This window comes from Rhamphochromis longiceps, linkage group LG8, assembly GCF_057381845.1.
Source record: "Rhamphochromis longiceps isolate RC_006_pf linkage group LG8, R_longiceps_female_GT1.1, whole genome shotgun sequence".
Classification (NCBI taxonomy): Eukaryota; Metazoa; Chordata; class Actinopteri; order Cichliformes; family Cichlidae; genus Rhamphochromis; species Rhamphochromis longiceps.
This window is the reverse complement of record NC_140564.1, coordinates 19,295,094-19,320,268: the sequence shown is the minus strand read 5'-3', so window position 1 is coordinate 19,320,268 and position 25,175 is coordinate 19,295,094. Positions and strand designations below refer to the sequence as shown.

The 25,175-nt window shown below is 41.6% G+C and overlaps 3 protein-coding genes across 5 annotated transcripts; 1 reads left to right on the top strand and 2 right to left on the bottom strand.

Moving 5' to 3' along the window:
- Window positions 1-89: 89 nt before the first annotated feature.
- kif22 (kinesin family member 22) lies at window positions 90-6,887 on the bottom strand. Of its 2 annotated transcripts, none has more exons than XM_085416324.1 (13): window positions 6,767-6,887; window positions 6,260-6,454; window positions 6,022-6,149; window positions 5,695-5,846; window positions 4,313-4,522; window positions 3,528-3,918; window positions 2,975-3,092; window positions 2,661-2,760; window positions 2,074-2,254; window positions 1,478-1,572; window positions 995-1,195; window positions 858-917; window positions 90-293 (listed from the first exon to the last, which is right to left on the bottom strand). In XM_085416324.1, exons 2-13 carry the CDS (start codon window positions 6,445-6,447, stop codon window positions 264-266), a joined length of 1,854 nt encoding a protein of 617 aa, XP_085272450.1. In that variant the 5' UTR covers window positions 6,448-6,454; window positions 6,767-6,887; the 3' UTR covers window positions 90-263. The 2 variants fall into 2 exon arrangements, with proteins under 2 accessions (XP_085272450.1, XP_085272449.1); XM_085416323.1 differs by having other exon boundaries at window positions 6,732-6,880.
- A 153-nt stretch (window positions 6,888-7,040) lies between these two features.
- Window positions 7,041-10,268, top strand: pagr1 (PAXIP1 associated glutamate-rich protein 1). Its single transcript, XM_085416325.1, has 5 exons — window positions 7,041-7,459; window positions 7,705-7,899; window positions 9,278-9,614; window positions 9,705-9,793; window positions 9,885-10,268. Exons 2-5 carry the CDS (start codon window positions 7,737-7,739, stop codon window positions 10,118-10,120), a joined length of 825 nt encoding a protein of 274 aa, XP_085272451.1. The 5' UTR covers window positions 7,041-7,459; window positions 7,705-7,736; the 3' UTR covers window positions 10,121-10,268.
- Window positions 10,269-12,624: 2,356 nt separating this feature from the next.
- On the bottom strand, window positions 12,625-20,273 carry tlcd3bb (TLC domain containing 3Bb). 2 transcript variants are annotated; one of them, XM_085416322.1, is made up of 7 exons: window positions 19,311-20,273; window positions 18,440-18,642; window positions 18,032-18,115; window positions 16,487-16,712; window positions 15,770-15,865; window positions 14,741-14,850; window positions 12,625-14,603 (listed from the first exon to the last, which is right to left on the bottom strand). In XM_085416322.1, exons 2-7 carry the CDS (start codon window positions 18,562-18,564, stop codon window positions 14,336-14,338), a joined length of 909 nt encoding a protein of 302 aa, XP_085272448.1. In that variant the 5' UTR covers window positions 18,565-18,642; window positions 19,311-20,273; the 3' UTR covers window positions 12,625-14,335. The 2 variants fall into 2 exon arrangements, with proteins under 2 accessions (XP_085272448.1, XP_085272446.1); XM_085416320.1 differs by having other exon boundaries at window positions 19,855-20,273.
- Between the last annotated feature and the right edge of the window lie 4,902 nt (window positions 20,274-25,175).

The window sequence follows — 25,175 nt, the reverse complement described above, 5'->3', positions numbered from 1 at the left end:
GCATAGATCAGGGTAGGAGACACTGGAGCTCAGGCGAAGGTGACCATAACATTTATTTACCGACGTCAAATAAATACACAAGCATCCAATAACGTGATATGGGAGGTTTATTAAAAAAAGGACACGCCACCAGCTGGACACAGCAGACATTACATAAACACGATGACAACAAGCATTTAAAAAAAAGAAAAAAGAAAAATGGGGTGGCTTCAGATAAAAAGTAAAGTATGTACATGACTTGTATTAAAAAAGAAGAAAAAAAATCATTTCCCCATGGCACTCACGATGTTTGCCTGCAAATAGAAGAAAAGAACAATGAATACAAACCAAGAGAAGCAGAATATCAATCAGATGCTTAGTTATGGAAGGATTATATTTATTTTGGTTAATATTAGGAGCAGAAAACGTGTTTTTGTAACCAAACCTGATTTTTATTTAATGTTTAACACATTAATAAAGTCTAATGAAGTTGCCATTTAACCTAGCTCGCCACAGGGAGCGTGCAAAATTAAAGCAAAATCACTGAAACAGAATGCAGTACAATAATCTCCATCTAAATTATCCCATTTTAATAATTGATGAGGACAGAATTGTAAATCACAGTAAAACTCCATTAGTTGCACAGCCTTACTGTCAGTAATACTTTATTACTACAATCAAAGCGTCTGCTGCTAAGCTAAAAGTGATCATACTCAAGTTTTAGCAGGTTTGTCAACCCCTGCTACCTCAAAATCAGCTGATGGGAATGCTTTTATTTTGGAGGGTTTTAGAGGTGCTTCTAAGAACCTGAAGCAACCCACCAAAAAGCAGAGTGGCAGAAGATAACCACTTACAATGACAGCAAGAACCTAGCTTACCTTCATGAAGGAGGAAAATCTCTTTTCCGTCATCCCCTCAACTTGTATCAGGTCTTCCACCTGCAGAATAGCAATCATATAGTCTGTGCATGTATTTATATTATAGAAGCTACAGTAAATAAGGTTTGTTTTCCAACCTTTGCGAAGTGACCGTGGATCTCCCTCCAGCCCAGAATGAGCTTCGCCTTCTTGTCACCGATCTGCTGCAGACTTTTCAGCTCTTTGAGGCAGCCTGTGTTCAGAATTTGCAGGATTTTCTGCTTGGACTGATCCACCATCGACTGGTCAAGCTGGGACTCCCAAGCACTCTTTGTGTTGTTCTCTTTACCACCTGGTGACTGATAGGACAAGAAAAGAAATATAAATGCACAGATATACAACCAAGCCGTTAAAACATTTTTGCTATCAGACAACACAAGCAATCTACTTTAAATCTGAACGTCTCTCCACTGGTTGGGAGAGGAAGGCAATTTTAACCAAACAAATTTGAGACCCTTTCTGCATCTGTCGAGTCAGATAAACACATTGAAGCTAATGCACGTTGTCAGCTTGTATCTGATGCTTGCAACTCTGCAGATGTGTCAAGTTAAGCACAGCACAGTCAAGGCTCAGTTGCTGACCTCAATCAGGTCTGAATACGTCTCCTCTTTCTTCTTGATGCATACAGACTGCTTTTTGACCACAAGAAGCTGCTGAAGGGGCTGGCGCTGGGACACTGAGGGGCAGGAAACAGGAAGACATTGCATTAGGACAGGATCTAAGACAAATATTCTTACTGCATATAAAAAACAAACAAACCAACAACTGCATTTTAAAATTAAAGTCAAATTTTTATCACTTGAACCATTTTAAAGAAAAATGCATGCAGGAGGCACTAAGAAAGGTTCTCTGGCTCACTCTGTGTTGCTGAGGGTTGTAAAAATAATTCTCTCTCATCATCATTTGATACCTTCTCTGGCTCCAGTATTGTAGATTGAGCTTTTGCATCACATTGCAGCCCACCAATAGCCGCAGTGAATCAACATGACAGAATTAGCGAGTCACTAATCTTTAGTGAAGCACTCAAATAAAGAATTTAGTGAGTCCTCAGTCAAGGTCAGCAGTGTGTGATACCTCTATAGTCTTTAACACTGTAGTAATTTCTTCATGAGGCAAACAATCTATGGAAATTCACTTAGTTACAGTACGATCATCTGCTCTAGGATTTCTAACAGACCTTGCAGCGGTTGGACCACAGCCTGCTGTTTATTGGGTTTTGTGGCATCTGACTGTTTTCTCCGCAGGGCAGTTGTCTTGTTCTCGAAGTCGGGCTCTTGTCCTGTAATCGACTTTTCTCCAGCCAACTGACTGAATAGCATGGCCTTGCTCTCAAGCTCCCTCTGCTTCTCTTTGAGCTCCTGCACAAAACAACAACAACAAAAACAAAGAAGCATAACAAAAGAGACCAAGTACAGCAATTAAATATTGACTGGGCAGAAAAGGGCGGCCAACGTTACAGCCTTTCCAACTTGATATTTCCATGTATGCATGCATGAAGATGTCAATTTATAAAAAGGGACAGCAGATGATGATTTGTATCTCTCCCATAGTAATCCCACAAAGCCCAGGTGTTGCTAGTGGGACTGTTGCAAGAGAGAATTAGTTTCAGCACCAGCTACCAAATCCTGGCCTACTGTTCAGAGACCACGACCTGCTTAAGATGCTGTCTCACTGTCCTCTCGATACCACTGCTTAGAGCAACTCTAAACTAAACAGAGCATTCTTCAAGTCAGCCATGTGGACAAACTAGATGTGCATTTTCACCTTGATCTCTTTAAGCATGGCCAGTCTCTCTTTGTCCTGGGAGCTCATCGTTCTCTTCTCCAAAGCTATTAGTCTATCCATCAGTGACTGGTCTGATGAACTAAAGGGGCAGACAAACAAATCATATTAGACAAAGAGGCTGAAAAACAGGGCAGACAGTACGATTTGAAACAAGTCAGGTATCAAAAAGTCATGTTTACAGGATTCCAGACAGACCTACACACAACAGCATCTTTCTCCGTCACAAAGCCTTTCACGTCAGTCAGACATCATAATACAAACCAAACAAATAATCAGTCTGTGTGGTCTATAACCTGTGGTTACGTGTAGAGGGTGAGGCATCGTGTTCGGATTTCTTCTCCTCTTTATGCTTCTTCTTCTGTGGCTCAGTGCCAGACCCCCCTGTCTCTCGTTCCTCTCTGGACCGCTTCACTGGAGACGACGGCAGATGGAAAATTAACAGTTTAGTATTCAGTGCAGTGTAACAACGGTGTCTGTGGGGGCTCTCTAGAGTGTAAAGCAACTCAGACAAAAATGGCACAGCATCAGTCAAAGCTGCATTGCAGTGCTTGAATTAAAGCCAGCCGCAGCAGGTAAACATGAGGAACATCTTTGAGAGAGTGCAGTAGGAAAGACAACATCAGAACAGCAAAAATGCAAGTGGAGCACCAGTTTTACAAAAAACAAAAAAGACAAACATCCATCTGACCCAGAGACAGCCGTTTACTGTCTCTGAGACAGCCGTCACCATCCTCTCGGATGTGACATGGGTGCCCCCTGTTGGCCTTTGGCTCTTCCTGTTTCCCAATAAAATGCCTTTTTATACTCTAGTGGCCCCTAACTGAAAAAAGTGAGTGCTTTTCTCACCTGGCACCACAGCCACAGTTTCGCGGGTGAAGGGCTTGTTCACAATGAGCTTGGATTTGGCCGCAAAGTTGAGTGCACTGAAGGTGTCAAAATAATATTTGTACTCTGGTGCAATATTGGTGATCATGACGGAGTGTGCCGAGCCCCCCAGAGAGTCCTGCAGAAGCCGTGTTAGTTTACTGTCCCTGTACGGCACGCGCACCGAAGTGCCCGAGTTTAGAGAGTCAACAACTTTGCTGAGTGTGAAGAGAGACAGGTTGATGGCACCACTCTCCTTCAGGCGGATGCCCTGGTTGCCGGTGCGGCGGTTGTCCTCTGAGCCAGCCAAATCGACCAAGTACAGTTTGCCTGTCTGTTGTCTGTGGGGAAGTTGCTGCTGAGTCCGTACAACCTGTATCATTGCAGAGATTAAGAATGGAAAAGCAGCAGCGACACAGAAGTCAGGCAGGAAAAACGAGGAGGTGGTGAAGAGTCATGGGGTGAAAGGAGAAAAAAAAAAAAAATACGAGGATTACATTTTATGAAAACATGACAACAAAGGGAAAAAACAAAGAATAAATGAAGAAAAAGGACAGCAGATAATGGTTTGTGTTTCTCTCCCATAGTAATCCCAGGAAGCACAGAAGTTGCTAGTGGGACTGTTGCAAGAGAGAATTGATTTCAGCACCAGCTACCAAATCCTGGCCTACTGCTCAGAGACCACGACCTGCTTAAGATGCTGTCTGGCTGTCCATTTGACACTAACAAATAAAACAGTTCAATAAACTACACCAAGATCATCAAACCTTAATGAGAAGGATAGCGTGGCTGCGGCTGGAACGCTGGTTTAGCTTAGTAGAAGCTGTAGTACGGTTGAGCGTCGCAGGGACAAAGTGTTTGTCAAAATCTGCGAATTTGCTAATGTTCATGTGTGTCAGGCCAGGGATAAGGATGTTCTTGTCTTTGTCCTCTCTGATGGGTAAATCCTGGGAGTTTGGCGACAGAAGATCAAGCACCTGAGAAAGGACCAGAACAACAAGAATAAGAAAGCGGTAATTGATGAATGATGCACACTAAAAGAAAAAAGGTACATTTAAAAGGTTCAGAGGCCATGCAGTGGAAAATGTAGTTAGAAGGTTTTTCAGTAAATTCAAGAAGACTGGAGGCTAAAAAGCTGTGCGCGCCCCCTTGTTTTATTAAATCATGCTGAGGGCCAGTGACCTGAAACTGAAAGGGTAGGCTGAAAATGTTTTCACACATGAAATTTTAAGTCAACCGATTCAAATATTTTCCACATTTGTTCATTTTGACAGGTAGCGCAACAGGAAATAAATCTGCTTCAAAAGGCTTCATACTACGACATGTGTATGATGGTGTCTACAAAAGGGAACTGCATGAATACAGCAGGTAAGAGCTGTCCAATCTGACAATGCACTGAGTTTTTATTAGAGAGCTGGCAGGTTAAAGGCTGGCTAACATCCTATCCGACTGAATCAGATATCTGCATTCTCACATACAGCTCTGCTGGGTGGGGCCAAGGCTACCCTGCACGTGCCAAAACATCTTAGTTTGGAATACACCATCTGCATAATAATACTGTTGGCTTAAATTTGCCGAATTAAGGGAGTCAGCTTTTGGTCAACATAAAATCTTCTAAGGGTATTAATAACATTTCTAGAGAAGTGTCCATTGGAAACGGAAATATTTCCACTTTTAAAATGAACATAAAGGCAATTTTATTTTCAATACAGGGTTTTAATCAGGGCTGAAAAAAAGATAGAAAATCATTATAGTGTGGTCAGTTTTATACAACAGAGTTTCGCTTCCTAAGGTGATATAACAGGGAATTTCATAGAGTTCTGTCAATTAAGGTAACCAAGATTCAATACCTGAGCTGTTTAGAGACATTTGAAACTATTTTACAACCTTTGGAACAAGTAAATACCAAAGGTTCATTTGATCCATTTAAATCTAGAAAAAAAAAAAAAAAAAGGAACACAACCACCACAAATCCCCCCCCCCCCCCAGCTCTCTATAATGCTATAAAATGCAGAAACACACTTCTTAAGAGCAAAGACAATGTTTTCTAACACCTCAACTTGAATGACCACCAGCTGCATTACTTTGCTTAATCATGAACAGAAAGCCAGAAATAACCGTACGCTCTTTCTACTTAAACCATTCATACCTTCTCATTGTAAATTTCCAAATACGACATGCCAATGCTATAGTCCCATCCATCACTCGCATCCTTGGCTTTCACCAGCTTGAAGACCTCACGAACAGCTCGGGGAATCACACCTGGCTGCTCTGAACTCCCCAGCATGGTGTGGGTCTTACCTGTGAAAGAGGATGCAAAAGCCTAGAGTTAGAAAAGGGTGTCTTTGAGGAGCCAAAATATCTATAAACAAAATCATTGTGACCTCTCACAAGTCTTAACAGCTTAATTTATAAATGCATGTGCACAGCTAATATACACGTTTCTTGAAACCCTGTAGACTGTGCTTCAACATACCAGCTCCTGTTGGCCCATAAGCAAACACACTGGCATTCTGTCCGTTAAAGATGTGCGGCAGAATGGGCTTCACTGATGAGAGGAAAACTTCTTGCTGCGTCGTTTGTTCACCATGAAAAACGTCGAAGCTAAAAACAATAACAACAACCACAGCTCTCTTAATATTTAAAGCTAGACAATCACTGAAATCTTTACCGATATGCATATATACATAACAGATTATTAGGAAGGCACTGACTGGTATTTAACAGTTTCTGTGGCGTTCCTCCAGTTGATTATCTCCAGGTTTTGAGAGTCCAGGCCTCTTACACACGGTCCCTCGCTTTTCTCATCTTCTTTGTTCATATACGGTCGCAGACGAACAGCTACGCGGACCCTGGATGTCTTCTTGTTTCCTCCATCTGATACCGCCACACGCGTCGCCATTATTGCGCTTCCAAAAAGAAAGGCCCGAATAAAGTTTAATAATAAGCTAACTAGTTAGCCACGAACGTGCTTGAAAATGACAGTTTGTGTATAACAGCACTGCATTAAAACGCATGGCATTCAAATGAAACCTCTCCTGATAAGCTGTGTTTCCTTACTGACGAAAGCCTCTCTCGGCTAATAACAAGCTAAAGCTGGATAGCTCAGTCATAACTTCTCCAAAGAACGGATGCTTCTCGACTGGCTAATAATAGTCACAAAGCCAAAGCCTGCTATATGCTTACCGATATTATTTGAGAATGTCTGAGACAAGCCACACCTTTGTTATGCCCTAAATTTTCCTTCCAGCAACATTTCGGACGCTTGGTTTTAACAATGGCGACCGCGTCCCTTAAAAACTTGAGCGACTAACCGAACACTTTTTCAAATGCAGAGCGCAGAAACCGGAAGCGGCCGTAAACCAATCAGAATTTTTTTTTTGAACCAATCAGAACTCGCACAAATACTGGCGCCTGTTTTACGTCATGCGTCCATATTAATGTGATTTGTGGCTTTTCTGATTACATTTGTCAGGTTTACGCTACACAAACGTACATATACGTACGTTTTAAAAACAACAAGAACAACATGAACAGAAAAGCAAAGGAAGCTAATACAAATTTCGCTCTGTCTGCCCGGAGACCTGCTCGCGCTTGCGCAGTGTGCAGGAAGTCGCGTCGAGCGTAGATCTCCAAACCATTCCCCTCTACTGCTGGAGTGTCCGCTCGCAGTGAGTGTGGATTATCCACATGACGTTGTATCAGCGATGAGGTGAAGCTCCCCCGCCCCGGCAGTGCAGAGGCTCAGGCAGATCCCTACAGCCAAAATGGCGCAATGTTTACGTCTGTGCATAAGCGTTTGTTATACTTAGTGACTCTCATGGGGAGTTTTTACTGGAAAAGTATTTGACTCAACGTTTTAATCGCTTTCACAGCAGCACCGATCCGGAAGAAGCCGTTAATGACGATTTAAGGCACGTATGTTATTAGCAGATTAACTACTGTTTAAGAAATAGCTGGCGGTTAGGCCTGACGTTAGCTAGCCGCTTGTTTTAGTTGACTGTACGTTCACTTATCCTTTAACAAAAGTAAACAGCTACGGCTAAAAGTTATAGCCTCTAAAAAATCCTCTTAATCTACACAGTTGTGTATACCCGAAGTTAGTTTCAGCTGCACTAAAATGTTTTCTAGATCTAAATGGCAGGCTTCTGTTCAGCAGATCTGTTGCGAGAAACTTCACCAGCAGGAAGCATGCAAGCTGAGGCCACAGACACCTCACTGAAAGAGGGCATAGAGGTTCTGAACATGAAGGACTCAGAGGAAGCTGCAGAGGGCAAAGAGGACGAGGACAGCACGAAGCAACCGGATACGGAGATGGCAGAGGAGGACGACGCAACAGCCAAGGAGGATACAGGTACAGTACACGCGTAAAGATACATGCATGGGCAGGTGTAGTGAAAGGACGCACAGTAGACAGGAAGTTTCATTATCAGGGTAAAAGTCTTCAGTGTGGACAAGCATGTCCTGTACAGGTAACTAGTGTGAGTCTGAAGTATCAGCAAGGACAAATATCCGCCCATTTTCTTAAATGCTTATTCACCCAGGGTCTGGTGTGGGTGTGGTGCTGGAGTTGGCATTAGTGTGGTACACCCTGCGCCAGTTCTTTGTATGTAAGTTAAAAAGAAAAAGCAAACAGACTGCTGGGACTAGATATAAGCTGATGTTTCTGTTTTTAACTGTAATATTTGCTTATATTGCTATATAGACTGCAGTCAACTGGATTTATGATGGGGGATGTATATTTAAATGTATATTTAAAATACAGAAATCAAGTATCTTTATGACCCTGCGTCATTATACCTAGATTATCCAATCTAGAGCACTTAACAAAAAAACCTAGTCATCCAAACTGTTTTTCAGGGTTAAAAGACAGCAATAAAATGCAAAAACCATCTATTAAAGAAAACAAAAAATCAATACAAAATATTAATATTAGAATCAATCCAATTGTGAACTTTAAGAAAGTTGGAGGTCTTTTAATTTAAAAAATATATATATATATATAAGTTAAAAAATGGTTTCTATGAAACTATTCAGTAAAGCCACTATTGCTCAGTAACTGATCCAGCCTTCATTAGAAAAGTCTGTGTTGTTCTGTGCCCTGATGTACTTGATCACTTCAAGTCTTTTGGCTTTTGTATCACTTGCTGCAGAGAATATATTACACACGAGAGAAATGTTAGCTCCTGCTATCAATAAATGTCACCACTGATTTTCAAATAGTTTTGCTATTTGCACCCCGATGCCCATCATGGGTGTGATGTTGATGTTCTGTTGACATATCAGTCCGTCCCTACGTAGAGCTTGTCACAGAGAAGTCAAAGCAGTGTGTCTGAAAGATGTTTAAATTGGACCTATTATGTGTATTGCTTTCTGTCATACATACAGTACTTTTTGCAGTGCTGATTGCTCCTATTAAACATGGCTAAACCTTCACATATTGAGGTCAGTGTATGTACAAGTAATCCCCTTCAAAAGTCCAGCCTACAATCTACACATGGATCTGTCAGTGGAAGCCAGTATTCCTTATGTGGTTGCCTCACACATCGTCAACACGGACCTGCAGTTCAGACCCTCTGAGGGGCAGCCAATCAGAACAAAAGCATGTAGCTCTAAATTGAAGGCGGGGAGCTACATCAAAGCCCAGTATAGGGTTAATCCACAATAAAATGTCGCTTTATTATTGTTTTTAAAAGAGATTTTAAACTGACTGTGTACGTTTTTTTTCTCAGATGGGAACACAGATGTAGTGGGAGGAGAGGCGCAGCAGGATGAATCTCAGGCAGACGCAGGGGTGGAGGCTGAAGATGGAAAACAGAAAGCCGAAGAGGCGGACGGTGACTGGGAGCTTCCGTACAGCGACGAGGAAATGGAGGACCCCAAAAACTGGATGCCTCCTCCCGCAGAGATCAAAAGACTCTATGAGCTCCTCGCTAAAGGAGATATGCTGGAATTGAACTTTGTGCCCCTTCCTAGAAGGCCCCCCACGCCTGAACAGACCTCTTCGCCCGAAAGAGACGAAGAGGAGGAGGCAGCCAAGGAACGGGAGAGGCAGGAGAGGGAACGCAAGTCAGTGTTGCTTTTCTTTTTGGTCATTTCAGGATTAAGGAGTTTGGTTCGAGTGCTTTTGGTTGGTCATGTTTCGTTTTGTTTTTTCAGGCCTCCAACTCCAACTGAGTTTGACTTTGATGAGGAGAAAATGCAAACCACTCCAAAAAATGCTTTCCTAAGCCGGCGCAGGACTCCTGGTATGTCACAATCAATTATTTGTGTTGTCTCTTTATAATCTGGACTTTTTTGTCTTTTATTTAATAATGATTTTTGCCTGTTGTCTCCCAGGATCTTCTGCCCGCTCCTCTGTTAAAAGGGAAGCTCGGCTGGACAAAGTATTGTCAGACATGAAGCGCCACCGCAAGATTGAGGAGCATATCATGCGCACAGGAAGAGATCTCTTCAAGAGTGACAAGAAGCTGGAGGAAGCCCTTTCTCCAAACAGCCAGAGGGAGCGGGAGAAGGAGAGGGAACGGGACAGCAACCCCAACACCATCTTCTCACCACGACAGAGGAGATACTGATGGTTTCTTTTGAGACAAGGACTTGCCCAAAGGCATCTAAAGCCAAGCATTTCCCTGAGGCTTTCTAAAAAACTTGAATTTTTTTTAATGTAACAAGTTTTGTATGTTTTATGTGTTTTGTATGATGGCAATAAAAATTTTAACCCTGGAGGACATCCCTCACCTGTTATACTCTGAGCGTACTGACAGTTTATTTCAATCTGTGGCTAAATGAATATGATGATATCGTTATGATTCTAAATTATATAATAAAGCTACTTTTGTCTGCTCCCTTGTCACAGGTGGTGGCCACAGTGGGTAGCTCTGCTTTGATTTGAGTTTTATGCAGGGTATAATATAATGTACCTGAAAACACTATTTAATGAGGATTGCGTTACAAAGTAATTTAACTGATGGAGTCACTTTGATCTTATGAAACTTGTGTTTTTGGCCGTAATGCAAGAATTCATATACTAAATGAAACAACTGGTGACAAAGGTATTTCTCCCATATTGGTTTCTCTTCACTGGCTTCCTTTTTAAATCCAGAATCAAATTTTAAATAATTCTCCTCACATACAAGCTCTTAAATAATCAGGCCCTTTAAAGACCTTATAGTACTGTGTCACCCTAATAGAGTCCTTTAGTTTCAGACTGCGGGCTTACTGTGGTTTCCAGTAAAAAGTAGAATGGGAGGCAGAGTCTTCAGCTTTCAGGTCCCTCTTCTGTGGAAACCGGCTCCCAGTTTGGATTCAGGAGATAGACACCCACTCTACTTTTAAGATCAGACTTTAACCTTTCCTTTTTGATAAATATAAGGTGACATTGAATAATCCTGTAGTTACACTGGAGGATTGGGTGGGTCATGGGGCCCACTGAGTGTTCTTCTTCACCCTCTCTGTGGATACACCTCTCTGCATTTAATATTAATCTGGCTCTCTTCCACACTGTGTCTTTGTCCCGTTTCCCTCCCCTCACCCTCAACCAGTTGTGGTGGATGGCTGCCCCTCCCGAGCCTTGTTGTGCCTGAGGTTTCTTCCTGTTTGATGGGAGTTTTTCCTTCCCACTGTCCCCAAGTGCTTAAAAGGGGGGTCCTATTATTGTAGGGTCTTTACCCTACAATGTAAAGCACCTTAAGGTGATTGTTGTTGTGATTTGGCGCTAACAATAAATATGAGGTGCTAACTTGGCAGGCTAATGTTGTAAGTACAAAGAAATTTAAAGCATTTCATTTCAATTAAAATATGACTGAAGTGCCGATTTTTAGCTTTAATTTTGAGGCTCTACAAATATTTTGCTTTGACAAAAGTAATTGAACAAACTAATATAACTTTAAACATAAGGACTATTTTTAGTACTTGATGAAAATTGTTTGCAGTCAATGAAGTCCTGAAGTCTACAACTCATGGACATCACCGAATGCTGCGTGTCCTCCCTCTAAGTCCTCTGCTGCAGCCACCTTCAGTTGCTTGCTTGCTTGTCTCTTTGTCATCAGTTTTGTCTTACCAAACTCCAAAGCATGCTCTTTTGCATTGAAATCAAACTCTTGGGTTGCTTTTGCAGTTTGCTTTGGGTCATTATTCATTAGCACCTATCAATTATGGAGTATTTAGCTGAATCTGAGCAGAGCACAGTGCTGCACACTTCACAAATCATCCTTCTACTCCTGTCAGCAGTCACATCATCAACACCAGAGACCAGGTTCAATTAGCAGACATGCTAAGCTGTTCCTTATCTTCTTCATACTTTTCTCTTCCCATATTTTAGTACACATTCATTTTTGGAGCTCACATTGCCAGTTCCACTGAACAGTCTCCAATTTCAATTTCAGCACTTGGTATCAGCTCCACATCTCTTGCTTGAAACATTTGTCATGAAATAACATGAGAACACGCCTCATCTGGACATCAAAACTATGTCTGAGACTCTGAAAATGAGGACGTTTGTAGAAAAATGGTTGCAATTCCAAAACCTTTAATGCGAAATATTTGCATTAAAGCTGCAAGTCTGCACTTCAATTACATCTGGACTGTTTGATTTAAACTACTATACGACTAATATTATAGATGTTATTAGGGCGTAGAATTTAAAGAAAAATGCATAAATCTGCTTCATGTGGTCTCATTAATAATTTGATACCTCTGTATATTTGAGAAAATAAGACATTTGATTACAACAGTTTTGTTTTTTTTTCCAAGGGTAGCTGCACAGGCAGACTACCCTCACTAACCTCTGATGCAAACCCAGTCATTTTGTTTTATAAACAGGCCCCAAATATGAAAGAAACATCTCAGTTCAGAAAACAGCTTCAAGGGTTACTCCGAGTAGGCCTTCAGGGGGTAAAGAAAGCTGTAAGTACAGAGCTGCAGTGGTGACAATGAATAAACTTTTCAAAATCACACAACTTCACTGATTGTGGCACCCTCTACTGGCTCATTCCTACCTAGTGATGGAGCTACACAATCAGTCTGATTTTAAGTACTAAAAGCTTTAAAAAAAAAAAAAAAAAAAAAGAGTCGAGACAGGTTCAGGACAGAGAAGTATATTTTAGCTAAGATTGAGTAACAATACAGCCTTCACATGAGGCTCAGAAGCATAGAGTATAATATGTATGCATAAATATGCATTCAAAACCACAAACCAAATAAATAAATAAATAATAAATACTTACAAATAAATAACAAGCATTTCGTGGAATATACAGTACATCAGTTGAAATGTTTTGAGTATTGTCAAGAAGCAGTACCTTATGAAGTCATGGAACAGGGGAATGGATATTCTGTGTTCAACATCCCCATGGCTCTCCAGATGCTTTGGCACACACTTCCCTGTCTTTGATGGTTTTTAAGCTGTCTGAGTTTTTTGTTTTTCCTGTTTTGTTTCCTTGACCCATTTCCAGAAAAGTGTAGCTACTTAAAACAAACATGAAATCATACAAAACAAGCTTGTTTGTTCGAAGAAGGTTCATAGAACCAGTGGCTCAAATGATTGGAACATTTCATACAGGGCTGAAAGGCTTAACTCACAGACTTAACAGCAAAAAAAAAAGTAACAAATGTGCTTCCTTGTCTTTGTTGTTCCCCTTCAAACTTTGACATTACGAGACCCCCTAACGGAGCTAGAAACACTCAAACATCACAGATCCCTTTGTGAAATATTCCTGCAAAGTAATTGGTGCTGTTGTACAACACCAAACAATTAAAAGTAACCATCTTATATGTAAAAATAATAATAATAATAATAGTGATGAAAAGGAATCTACACAATCTTTATCTACACTGAAACGAGGACCACTGTGGAAATATCTGAGGGTAGTTTGCGTTCACTAAGCTGTAAGACTGTGAAATGTTTCCGTCTTAACGTCGAACTGTCAAAAATGTCGGATGCAGAAGTCGGACAAAGCCTAAGAAAATAAATAAACACTGACCTAATACTGACATGGAATGACTTTTTCTTCTTTTTTAAAACATCTGCTATGTACAACCATCACATTTTTCTGTCCGAGGGAAAGCCTCTTCCTTCTTTCTTGAGAGTAAAAAATAATAATATTTTAAAAAACTAAAACATAAAGAATCAGGGGGAGGGGAGCAGGAGGGAGGGATAAGGCAGCAGAATACAGTCGTATGAGATTATCTCCGTTCTAAAGATGAGTCAGTCTGCAGGTCGGTTACATTTTTGTTAGAGTGACAGTGACTACATAGAGGATACAGATAATAAACACTAACAAGTCAAAATACTGTTTAGCTGGGATTTTTTTTTCTTTTTTGAAGGTCTTCTTCATTACTAAACTGAATTAGGCCTTCCATCTACAGCGAACATACTAACATACAATATAATACATTCCTATTTTCCTGCTCTTCCAGGAGGCAGAGAGGACTGAATTTGATCTACGTGAGGGGAAACGGCCACCTATGCTTGCTGTACATCCAGGCAACTTCCTCTCTAGTCAGTGCATGTTCCTGTCTGTCACAGTGCCCGAAGACATCTTAAATACTGAGCGCGCCAACACTTCCTTTATGTTTCCTACAAACTAAGAGGCTGAAGTACTTGAAGGCTAGCCGCTGAAGCGTTTAACTGTTTTGCTGGCTACAAGCACTTCAGCACAATCTGAGGCCACCGTCTCAGCTCGTTTCAAGTCTCGCTTTCCTCCTTGCAGCGTTCCTTCCTTTACATACTCATTGGTACATTCGCCTTCTTTCCCTCCCCCGCCCCCAGCCTCCCCTCCACACCGCTCCTCTCAGTGCGTGGCCAGCTCGGGCTCTGTGGGGAGCGTGCTGTAGCCGTTGGCGGGCTGGGGCAGAGCGTTGCCATCCCTCTGGAGCTCCTTAGCGGCGGCGGCGGTCGGGTGCGGCCTCTGCGAGCGGGAGGTGCCCGTGAACAGTCGCAGGGCGCCTCTGCAAATGAGGGAGAACCAGTAGAGCTGGGGCGCCATAAGCAGAGCAGCGCCGAGGTTACAGTGCCAGGGCACCGTCAGCGGAACCATGTGGAAGGGAATGGATGCGTACCTGGACCCAAAACGGGGAGGAGACAAAAAAAATTGCAGGGTTGTAAAACGTGCGCTCACAAACCTTTCTAGTGGCTGTGCAAGTCACTGACCCGAGTTCAGCCAGACAGCAGAACAGAGATGGAAAGAAAGACATACCTTCCGTAGACGTAGTAGAGGTAAGGGAAGAGTAGGACTCGACAGATGAAAAAAGTGATCAGCATAAGAGTCCCATTCACTTTGTGCAGGAGAGTGTGCTGCTGTTTGTACTGAGAGCGGGAATAAAAAGAGAGAGGGAGAAAGAAAAGCAAGCGGTACAGTTTGGTGAAAGCCACCGATGTTAATCTTTGACTGTAATACTGTTAATTCTAATATTGTTATATTTGTTAATGCTATCTAAACAAGACGAGGTGGAAAGCACAGTGTAATGCTCCTGGCTGGAAAGGTGGGAGGGCAGGGAGATGCTGCAGCAGCCCCTTTTTACACCCTCATTAGCTTAAAGCTTTATCTTGAACCTGTTTTCGTGAGATAAATAAGAGCACAAACACACATCTGCCTAAGAGGTTTTTCCTCGTGCCCATTCACTAATCTCACATGCTAGAATTACATGGCATCCCATCAATAAGAACCCTTTTGTATTACATAGGGTTTTTTTTAGTTATTTCTTTAAGCAGGGAGGTCTAAGGACACAGCTTTTGCTGTTTATCAAACTGCCATGTGCACTGTGAATGGGAGAGCCAGGGTGCTAAGTGATAAAGGGTAGAAGGACATGCAGATAGTGTATCTGCTGAACATCCAGTGTAAATCTAGGGGCTATGTTCAGAGACAAACAGCTGTGGGAGCCTCACTTTGGAGTACAAGCAGACACTGAAACACACAGACCTAAAAACAAATACAGGGGGGACGTGCAACTCCAGCAGCGGACTGTGTTACCAATTACAGACTGATGTTTCTGACAGAGCTGTTCATGTAAGACGCAGCTGACAGGAGCCGCTGGGCATGAACAAGCTGCATGCTGGGAATGGCTGGAAATATACTCTCCGATGAATTAAAAAAGGGAGAAGGAAAAAAAAAAAAAAAAAAACAGTAGAGAGTGCAGGAGAACTTTAGTGTGACACATGCACATGCAAAAAAAATTAAAATAAAAATGCACTTCAGTCTTCCTACAGGCTGAACTCAGATGCTTACCTGGATGAGTATTTTTCCTAAGCAGACAGACGGAGTGCTGAGCTCAGCCATGAACATTATGCCCTGGAAATAATCGCCCTTTCCTTGTCGCCAAAACTAGGGAGAGAGGGAAAAGAAGGCTGATTATTTGTCTAGACCGCTTTGTTCCTTTGTGGACTTGTTAGTACATCTGCAATAAAAATACCCCTTCTCTGGAAGTGAACGTTTAGCTAGTCAACTGAAATAGTTTGAAGACTTAATTGCTACTCTGTCAGACAAATGTGGACGGCTTTTTAATGCCTCTAGAAGCTGAACAGTGAACACGCTGCAGAACAGTGAATAACTTTAAATCTATTAAAACAAGGGCATAGTTTTAAAACCTGGAAAAAACGTACTGCTTAGTTTAGTTTGTTTATAAATGAGAGAAGAAGAATCAGAGAATTATCAGGTTCTTATTTGGCACTGGGCTATTTTTCCTTGACTTAACAGTACATTAAATACAATATACACCATATAAATTGCTTTATGAGACAATGATTATTAAATTGGACTTATATCCTTTTTGTGCTACACAGTAAGTTTTGCTTTGGGAATAAAACGTGAAACACTTCTGCCACAAGTACACTGCACCTTTTCACAAGACTAAAATACCTGAGTGTGGGTAGATAATTCACTGCTATACTTTTCTTGCTTTGCTCAGATCCGTGCTCAACAGAAAGAGCAATGTATGACAGTTACCACAGAGACGGGGAAGCAGACGGTGACCATGACAACATGGTGCAGCACCATGAGGAACTCGCGACGCAAGTAGCTGGTCAGCGCCGAGCTCATGTGCTGGGGTGCCGCTGAGGCCTCCTCGTGCCCTTTGACCCGGAGCTTGTACCAGTAGCACATGAACATGGCGTAGATGTCGTACACAAAGTAGGGAACGGCGAACATGATGTAACTGCTCGTGAGCCAGTGCCTGGAAGCATAACAGGAGGGACACAGCTTCACTAACAGTCAGAACACAACTTCATTAATACTGCACTTGCCTGCCAAGTTGGAGCTAAGTACAATTAGCTATATAAACTATGACAACCCTTAATAAAACAAAGCTTGCCCCCTCTGCAATGAAAAAACTAACTGGAAAAACCCACCTAAAACATACAGATGAGAACAAAATTATTAGGCCCTCCCCCCTGTGACATTTAAAGTTTTTGTCACAATTTTCGGCAAGGATTTGAGCTGTCACTTGAAAAAAGTATTATGTCAAAAACAAAAGAAAAACAAATGCTGATTCTCACAAAGCATGAGATGGATTGTAGTGTCAAAGAAGACAACCACTGGAACCCTGCACTGTGAGGTTCATATCAAGAAAAACTACATTTCTGCAGAAGAGAATCGTTCAAGCCAGATTGAAGTATGTTAATGATGACCTGGCACATCTTTGGCTCAGATGAGACAAAACTAGAGCTCTTTGGCCAGAGAAATGCTGCTTTTGTTTAGAGAAAGAAGGGAGGGGCATTCACCCCAAAGAACACAATCCATACATTGAAAAGTGGTGGAGGGAGTATTATGTTGTGGGGCTCCTTCAGTGCATCTGGAACTGAGGATGTCCTTGAGGTGGAAGGAATCATAAAGGCGATATTTGATATCTGATGAATGATATGGGAAGATTTTGAAATAAAACTTCAAGCATTCAACAGTAAAACTAGGTCTGGGTCGTCCCTTTGTCGTCCAACATGACAACAACCAAAAACATATATCGCCCCGGTAAAGAACTAAGTGAACGCTGCTGACTGGCTTGCACAGAGCCATTACTTTAATCCCACTAAAGATCTGTAGGGCAAACTGAACACCAAGGTCCATGCTATAAGACCTTGCATCTGGAGGGGCTTGAGAGTTTCGCCAAAGAACAACTGCCTGGGATTTACACGAGACATGTGCAAGAAGAAACAACGGCACGCTGTTATCCAGCAAAAAGGATACAGTATTGGCTTTTAGCAACAAAGTGAAAAGTGAAATCATTTAAGCATCCAAAGTAAAACTAGGATGTTTGGAAAAGCTGTGTTAAAAATTCCTTGTCCTGTTTGAGAACACTTGGAAAACACTTAAAAAAATTTTTTTTTAAAGGGCATTTCAATAGAGGGATTAATAACTCTGTCCCTCATCTGTATGTAGAACATGAAAACCAGAGAGCCTATACATAGTCCAGACACAGACCTGGAAATGACCAATCATGATATCAAAGCCTGATCAAATGTGACAGAATATATTCCAGAAATGTATTCATAGACTTACTGGTCCTCAATGATGTCTTCACAGGAAGAGGCAATGATGTAGCCTGCTGAGGAAGCCATGACTGCCTGAATTGAGGACACCAACCTGAAATGACAAGCATTCACTGTCTAGTTAACACATGTTAAAAATGTGCAAAATAACACAGCTCAAAGTACCTGTAAAAACATAATAGCTTCCACATTAATCTGACACACTTGTTACGCAAAAAAATAAATAAAAAAAATAAGAGGTTTAGTCTAAAACAACCTTGATTGCACTGCAGTAAAAGCACCACTTTGCTATAATTTTAGAGGGCATGCTGTTGGCATAAAAGGTAAACAGAGTGAGGGTCGAGTTTCTAGATGGCATTTCTACATCTACTGCAAATAAGACAACACAGCAATTCAAAAGCATTTCAGAGGGGCTAACCTAGCTGATACAATCACTGCGTCCCCTTCGCTCCATCTCAGTCCTGGAATGGTCTTCAGGCATTGTTTGGACAGCAGGAAAAGGCCTGGAAAGAAAATAGAGCCAGCAGCTAGGATGGCCAGCATGTTCCCTGGCGATCTGTGGTTGAGGCAAAAAGTTCAGCAGGCAATCTGGTCCTTGAGATCCGTCGCTCTTTCACCTCTCTGAAAAACACGAGACATGACAGAGTGAATGAGGGCTCATACTGAGCGCACTACAATTCCCTGGTGTAAGCATGTCGCAAATACTATTCTAGACTACCATTGGTGGGAATAGATTTTTCTACTGAAAGGCCAAAGAAGAGCTAAGATTCAGGTAAGGGAAGGGTGCACTGCACTGAATGCTGAGAGACTACACGGGGATAGGATGTCAGTGAGCAGACGCCTTTGTGCAACATGCCGTTTTACCTATATGCATTTATATGCATATATATATACACCTATACATATAAAAGCATGTGGTTTTACTATGCGGTTTTTACAGTTTGCACATAGTCGAGGAGCTGACTCATTAAAAGTTGAAGTCCATTAGCAAAATACGCATTGCGCTATTTTTAAAATCCCAAACGTCGAAAAATATTGACATTGCATGTAATGCTACTGCTGCTCAAAGCTTCTGGCAGCACTGCTAGCCGAGGTTAACCTGTCTGGATAACCAGATACAGGTTACGCTTTTGATTCACATACAAATAAGCTATGCTGACAACATTGGCGACCCAGCCTAGTCTAGTCAGTTAACCTTTAATTTTTAAATTGGCCCAAGCTCTGACGGGATGCAGACTCAAGGAGCCCACGTGTCAAATTTACTTGTTCCTGAGCAAACGCTAACTTACGTTTTCTCTCCAAATTTAACAGCTAGTTAAGCTAACTAGCGGCAGAGTGGCAAGGCGAGTTAGCGGGATTTGCCGTTTTCTTCTCCCAAGTCCTAATAAGACAAAAACTGGGTCAGCCAGTATGCATGTATGCTCAGTGTACAAAACGATATAGCCAACATTATATGCCATCCCGCGGCAGGCAACAGCAACTGTCTGCACCCCTCAACCGCCCGCTAACAATGAGTACAAACGCTAGCTAGCGCTAGCTGTGGTACTTTAGTCACCACTGGCTTGGCAACCGACACCATCCATCAATCCACAACAACAGTTAGAGAGATACTAGCACCTCCACATAAATACTAATCGTCAACTGTGTCCCCGTCTGTGTTTTCTCGCTAATTCATGGACAAGACACGGTGGCGTTAAACTGTTTCGTTAGCTTGTTATTTGTTTGTAGCAGTAGCAGCGCAGCTAACAGACCCCGTTAAGCGCTAACCGTGGCTAGCGGATTGGAGTTTACACATGTCTAGAATAGAGGAAGAAATTGTTATGCAACATTTACACGGCGACTCTGCAGAGTCCAGTCAGCGGCCAGTCGAAAGTCGTGTCCTGTTGAAAGCGTTTAGAGGTATCCCGGGGGTCTCCGCCTCGATGATCCGCATGTTTATGTGACCACTTCAATGTTGAAGGGTAGCAGCAGCGAGCTAGCGCTAGCGTGCCTCAACTTAGATCAAAATCTGTATGAGGGCAGCTCACCGAGGGCATCGGTGGGAAGCATGCGACAGAAATAGCAGTATCTAATTAAACAGATGACAAAAGACAATGGCGCAGTCGGGTACAGGTGTCAGAGTGACTGTAGCTGGTCCAGTCGCTATGTCATCTCCTCTGTCTCGCCACAGCAGAGCAGAGATGCCGCTGCCTCCTCTCCTCTCTCAGCCTCCCAGATGCAACGTTGACTCAACACTGTTGGACTGCTGCGCCAGCTACTTTCCTACAGGTCCGGGCGGCAGCATCTCATGTCATGACGAGAAATTTGCACCAGTCACAGCACCGCATTTTGCAAATTGTTGTTTTCTGTGCACTGAAACGCTGAATGGATCCCACGTAGGGAAGCAATCTATTTCAGCTCGATTTTTAGTTTGCAAATATTAACTCTGCTTCTTTCAAAATCACAGACGTTTTAATCTGTTTATATAAAACACTGAAAATGTGCACAAAGAATAAAGCCCCATTCTCTGTGGTACAGGCTACATCTTTGAACCGTAGAGTCATTGTTTATAAGTGAACAGCAACAGCCAATAAATGTATCTCTTATCAGCCCTCAGCTGCACATAATCAGACATGCCTAGTGTCTTTACAGGGTCACGGCCCTGCCTGGCAGACCTTGCCAGGGAAGCTTGCAGATAACGGGACAATTAATGCTACTTTGTTCAGGCTTGGCAGTGATATCCATGTCTAACACTACTCAGTTGGTGCTGGGTAGCAAATGTGTATATGTATGTGCAACACATGCACATGCCAGCTGTCCTTGTAAAACGCAAACATAAGCCAAGGTGAAATTCAAAAGCAATCTGCCATGAAGGTTATAAACATGAGTGACCTTCCTAACTAGGCTCGTGAAATTACTCTTTATATTTTGTGGTTTATTACAGATTTGTAAAGACGTTAAATCATGAATAAAGTACAGCCATTTGTAAATATACGTACACACACACACACACACACACACACACACACACACACACACACACACACATCTATCTATCTATCTATCTATAATATCTATATCTATATCTATATATATCTATATATATAGATATAGATATATATATCAGAGTTTGAAGGAGTCATTATTCAGTTATGGTCAGATGTTTACTTATACTCATTATGGGCATAAATGTTATGGCAACTATGTGATTTTAATGATTTCTTCGAACTGTTTCTTTTCCAGGATGGAATGATTGTACAAAGTCTTTAATGACTTTTAAAAACAAGAATTGGGTTTACACATTTACATGTATTTGGGACTTTCTCTTACCCACATTGGGTGAGAAGTATATATACAGCGTCTAATATATATACAGTACATATACTCACCTAAATCTTCAGTGTCTTTTAACTTAACAAGGCCAAGGCCAATGAACTTCATATTACTGACTATGATAGACTACAACTGCCAGTTTCTCTTTGCCAGCATAAAAAGAATTTGTTTGACAGAACTTATTGGATCAATCAACACAGAGAACAATGGGAAATTCTAACGAACTCAGTGAAGATCTAAGAAAGAGAAGTGTAGATTTACACAAGTTGAGGATTTCTCCTATAGCCATTTCTAAACAACTGCAGATTCCAAGATCATCAGTTCAAACAATTAAGTATAAGATATCCAGATGTGTCACCACTTTGCCAAGGTCTGGAAGATGACACTAACTATCACCCTCAGATGAGAAGAAACTGGTTAGGATGTTCAGGAACAACCCAGGAACCACCAAAGCTCAATCGTGCCATGAACTGGAAACTGCTACAACACCAGCATCACCGTCCAAAATGAAGTAAGTTTTACATCGCTATAGAGTGAGAGGGTGCTGACCAAGGATGAAGCCCCCTTCCAAAAGTGACACCTAAGCTCAACTGAAATTTGCAGCTGCCCACATGGACAAGCCAAATAGTCAGACGAGACAAAGATTGAGCTATTTAGCCACAATGACAAGAGTTATGTTTGGAGAAGTAAAGCTGAGGCTTTCAAAAAAGAAAACACGGTACCACCGTCAATCATGGTGGAGGTAGCATCATGCTCCTGGGGCTGTTTTGCTGCTAGTGGTATTGGATCAAATAATGAAGGCAGTGGACTACCTTCAAATTCTTCAACTTTACCTCAGATCAACAGCTATATGGTTGGAACGTGGACACAGTTGGGTGTTCCAACAGGACAATGATGCCAAACACATCAACACTGGTTTATGAAAGGATAAAGCAGGCTAACATTAGGCTTCTGAAGTGGCCTTGCTTAAGGATATGTAAAATGGGGGTGCAAGTATACTTTTGACCCTTTGTCTATGAGACAAAATCCAAACTATAGTCAAACCTATGGACCCAATTCTTGTTTTTTAAAGTTATCAAAGAACAGCTACTAATAACATGCAGTGTAAAATGAGTTCTGTTTGTTACTAGTTGATCATACTTTAGTCCACACCCAAGGACATTAACAGTCTTCCTGAACGCTCAACGGCATCCGCTCTTGTAGAAACATGAAATATTTTTTTCTCAGTTAAACTGCAAACATGTAGCTGCATGTCTGAGTAGTAAAATTTGCTTGGGGCCATTTCAGCTACTGGTGTCTGAGTTCTTGTTAAAATTGATGGAATAATGAACAGAGAAAAGTACCATCAGATTTTTATCCACCATGCAATACCATTGAGAAAGCATCTGATTGGCAACAGCTTAATTCTTCTGCCAATACAGTGTTAGAAAACCACATAATGGAACAGTATCAGTCATGGATTGGTCTCCCCAGAGTTCAGACCTCGGTATACTGAATCAGTGTGGGATCATCTTGACAGAGAACAGAACAAAAGCCAACAAACATCCAAAGAAGAGCTTTGAATGTCCACTAAGAAGCCCGGAGAACTATTCCTAAAGACTACTTAAAGAAATGTCAAGAAAATAATGATACTACTACTACTAAGGGTTGGCTCAAGACTTTTTCATAATGCTGTATGTATAGTACAGTCATCTATACAGTCTGACTATACTAATAAGTACAGCCATACATTTCAAGTTCAAGGGAACTTAATTAATGGTTTAGCTAAATCAAATGACACACAAGGGGGGGAAAATGGCTGCAATAACATTAACTAATCCAAAACAATTAAACAAATTTGAATCATTTGGTTTCACCCAATTAGGCTGTCAGCTATTCTTCAGCTCTCCCAGCCCTTTGCCACACCTTTTGCCAGCCAGGAAGGGGAAGCCAAACCCCAGGTAACTCAAGCAAAGACAGATGTATTAATATAACATAAAACAGAACTTTGACCTTGCGGTGATAATATGTGTGCATGCCATACAAACATTGGAAGGTGAAATGAAAAAATAAATACATTTAATAAAGAAACAATATTGGACAATAAATAGAATATATTTAAAGTAGTGACTGCAAAGTAAACTAAAGTGAATCAACTGGCGGTGAGGTGTGGAGCTTACCATGTGTGGCTTGCCGTCACAGGTGCACATCAGTAATATGAATACCCCGTTCCTCCACGGATAGCTGGTTTAAATCCTATCTCTCAGAAAGGTCCTTTTCTGTCACCATGGGTACCTACTCCTCCTCCATTGCCCCTGTCACCTCTGGTGTCCCCCAGGGGTCTGTGCTGGGTCCCATGCTGTTCTCTTTATACTTGTTACCCTTGGGCCGAATCTTTGATAAATACAACTTTTCTTTTCACTTCTATGCGGATGACATTCAAATCTATTTTGAACTAGCTGAGGATGTCACGTCGTCATTGCAACACTTCTTTGATTGTATGAATGAAGTTAAAAACTGGCTACTGAGCAATTCTCTCATTTTAAATGATAAGAAGACAGAAATTGTAATCTTTGATACTCCCTTCTCTCGGGCTGAACTAACTGGTATTTTTGGGCCCTTTGCTGACTCCCTTTCTGACACTCTGAGGAACCTGGGTGTTGTCTTGGACAGTTCCTTCAAGTTGGACAAACATGTGTCCTCCGTAGTTAAATCGACTTTCAATCAACTACGTCTAATCTCTAAGGCCAAGCCCTACATACCACGTAAGGACCTGGAGAAACTTATCCATGCCTTTGTTACATCAAGGTTAGATTATTGTAATTCCCTTTATACTGGTCTCCATTCTGCCCTTGTTCACAAACTGCAGCTCGTTCAAAATGCGGCTGCGCGTCTCTTAACTGGAACTGGCAGGTTTGAGTCTATTAATCCAGTTCTTTCCGACCTCCACTGGCTCCCTATTAAATTTCGTATTGATTTTAAAATCTTATTGCTCACTTTTAAGATCATAAATAACACCGCGCCCAGCTATCTTACGGATCTCCTCAGCTTTTATACCCCTGGGAGAGCGCTTAGATCAGCAGGCCAAATGCTCCTGGTGCGACTTAGATCTCGGCTCAAGACCAGAGGTGACCGCGCATTCGTCGCTGTCGCACCCTACCTCTGGAATAACCTCCCCCTAGCTATTCGGGCGTCTGATACAATTCAATCTTTTAAATCTCGATTAAAAACTTATTTGTTTAGCCTTGCTTTCCCCGTCTCCTAGAGCCCACATTTTTAGTGTACTGGAACTTATCTTTATCATTTTGTTAATGTTTATAATGTTTTAACCTTAAGCCTTTCGGGTTGTGCCTACTATGCCTGGTGTATTATTGGTTAGTTATGTCACCCGCCTGTTAGTATATTTTATTTGTATTTTGTGCTTTATATTTGTATTTATTATTGCTCTTAACTCATTCTGTGAAGCACTTTGGCATACCTGTGGTTTTTTAAATGTGCTATATAAATAAAATTGTATTGTATTGTATTGTCAAAAACATGCTCTACTGGATTGAGATCTGATGACTGAAAATATCCTTCACATCATACACCACCAGCAGCCTGAAGCGTTGATCCACGGCAGGATGGATCCATGTTTTTATCAGTCAACATCTTTCAAATCTTCCATTTACCAGTTTTGGTGAGCCCATGCATATTGTAGCCTCAGTTTCCTGTTCTTAGCTGACAGGAGTGGCCCCTGGTGTGTTTTTTTTTTTTTCATCTGCTTCAAGGTTTGCTGTGTTGTACTTTGTAAGAAGTGGTTGTTTGAGTTACTCTTACCTTCCACTCAACTCAAAGCAGTCTGGCTGTTCTCCTCTTACATC

What these genes read in the sequence shown, in the direction of transcription:
- tlcd3bb (XM_085416322.1), bottom strand. Translation starts at nt 18,564, where the DNA reads ATGCTGGCCATCCTAGCTGCTGGCTCTATTTTCTTTCCAGGCCTTTTC. An exon ending in TCTGCTTCCCCGTCTCTGTG is followed by an intron (nt 15,866 to 16,486) that starts GTAACTGTCATA and finishes CTCTCTCCCTAG; the next exon opens with TTTTGGCGACAAGGAAAGGG. An exon ending in CTCTACTACGTCTACGGAAG is followed by an intron (nt 14,604 to 14,740) that starts GTATGTCTTTCT and finishes TTTTGGGTCCAG; the next exon opens with GTACGCATCCATTCCCTTCC.
- kif22 (XM_085416324.1), bottom strand. Translation starts at nt 6,447, where the DNA reads ATGGCGACGCGTGTGGCGGTATCAGATGGAGGAAACAAGAAGACATCC. An exon ending in TGGAAATTTACAATGAGAAG is followed by an intron (nt 4,523 to 5,694) that starts GTATGAATGGTT and finishes GTCCTTTCTCAG; the next exon opens with GTGCTTGATCTTCTGTCGCC. An exon ending in TCCACGGTCACTTCGCAAAG is followed by an intron (nt 918 to 994) that starts GTTGGAAAACAA and finishes GCTATTCTGCAG; the next exon opens with GTGGAAGACCTGATACAAGT.
- pagr1 (XM_085416325.1), top strand. Translation starts at nt 7,737, where the DNA reads ATGCAAGCTGAGGCCACAGACACCTCACTGAAAGAGGGCATAGAGGTT. An exon ending in AGGCAGGAGAGGGAACGCAA is followed by an intron (nt 9,615 to 9,704) that starts GTCAGTGTTGCT and finishes TTGTTTTTTCAG; the next exon opens with GCCTCCAACTCCAACTGAGT. An exon ending in AAGCCGGCGCAGGACTCCTG is followed by an intron (nt 9,794 to 9,884) that starts GTATGTCACAAT and finishes GTTGTCTCCCAG; the next exon opens with GATCTTCTGCCCGCTCCTCT.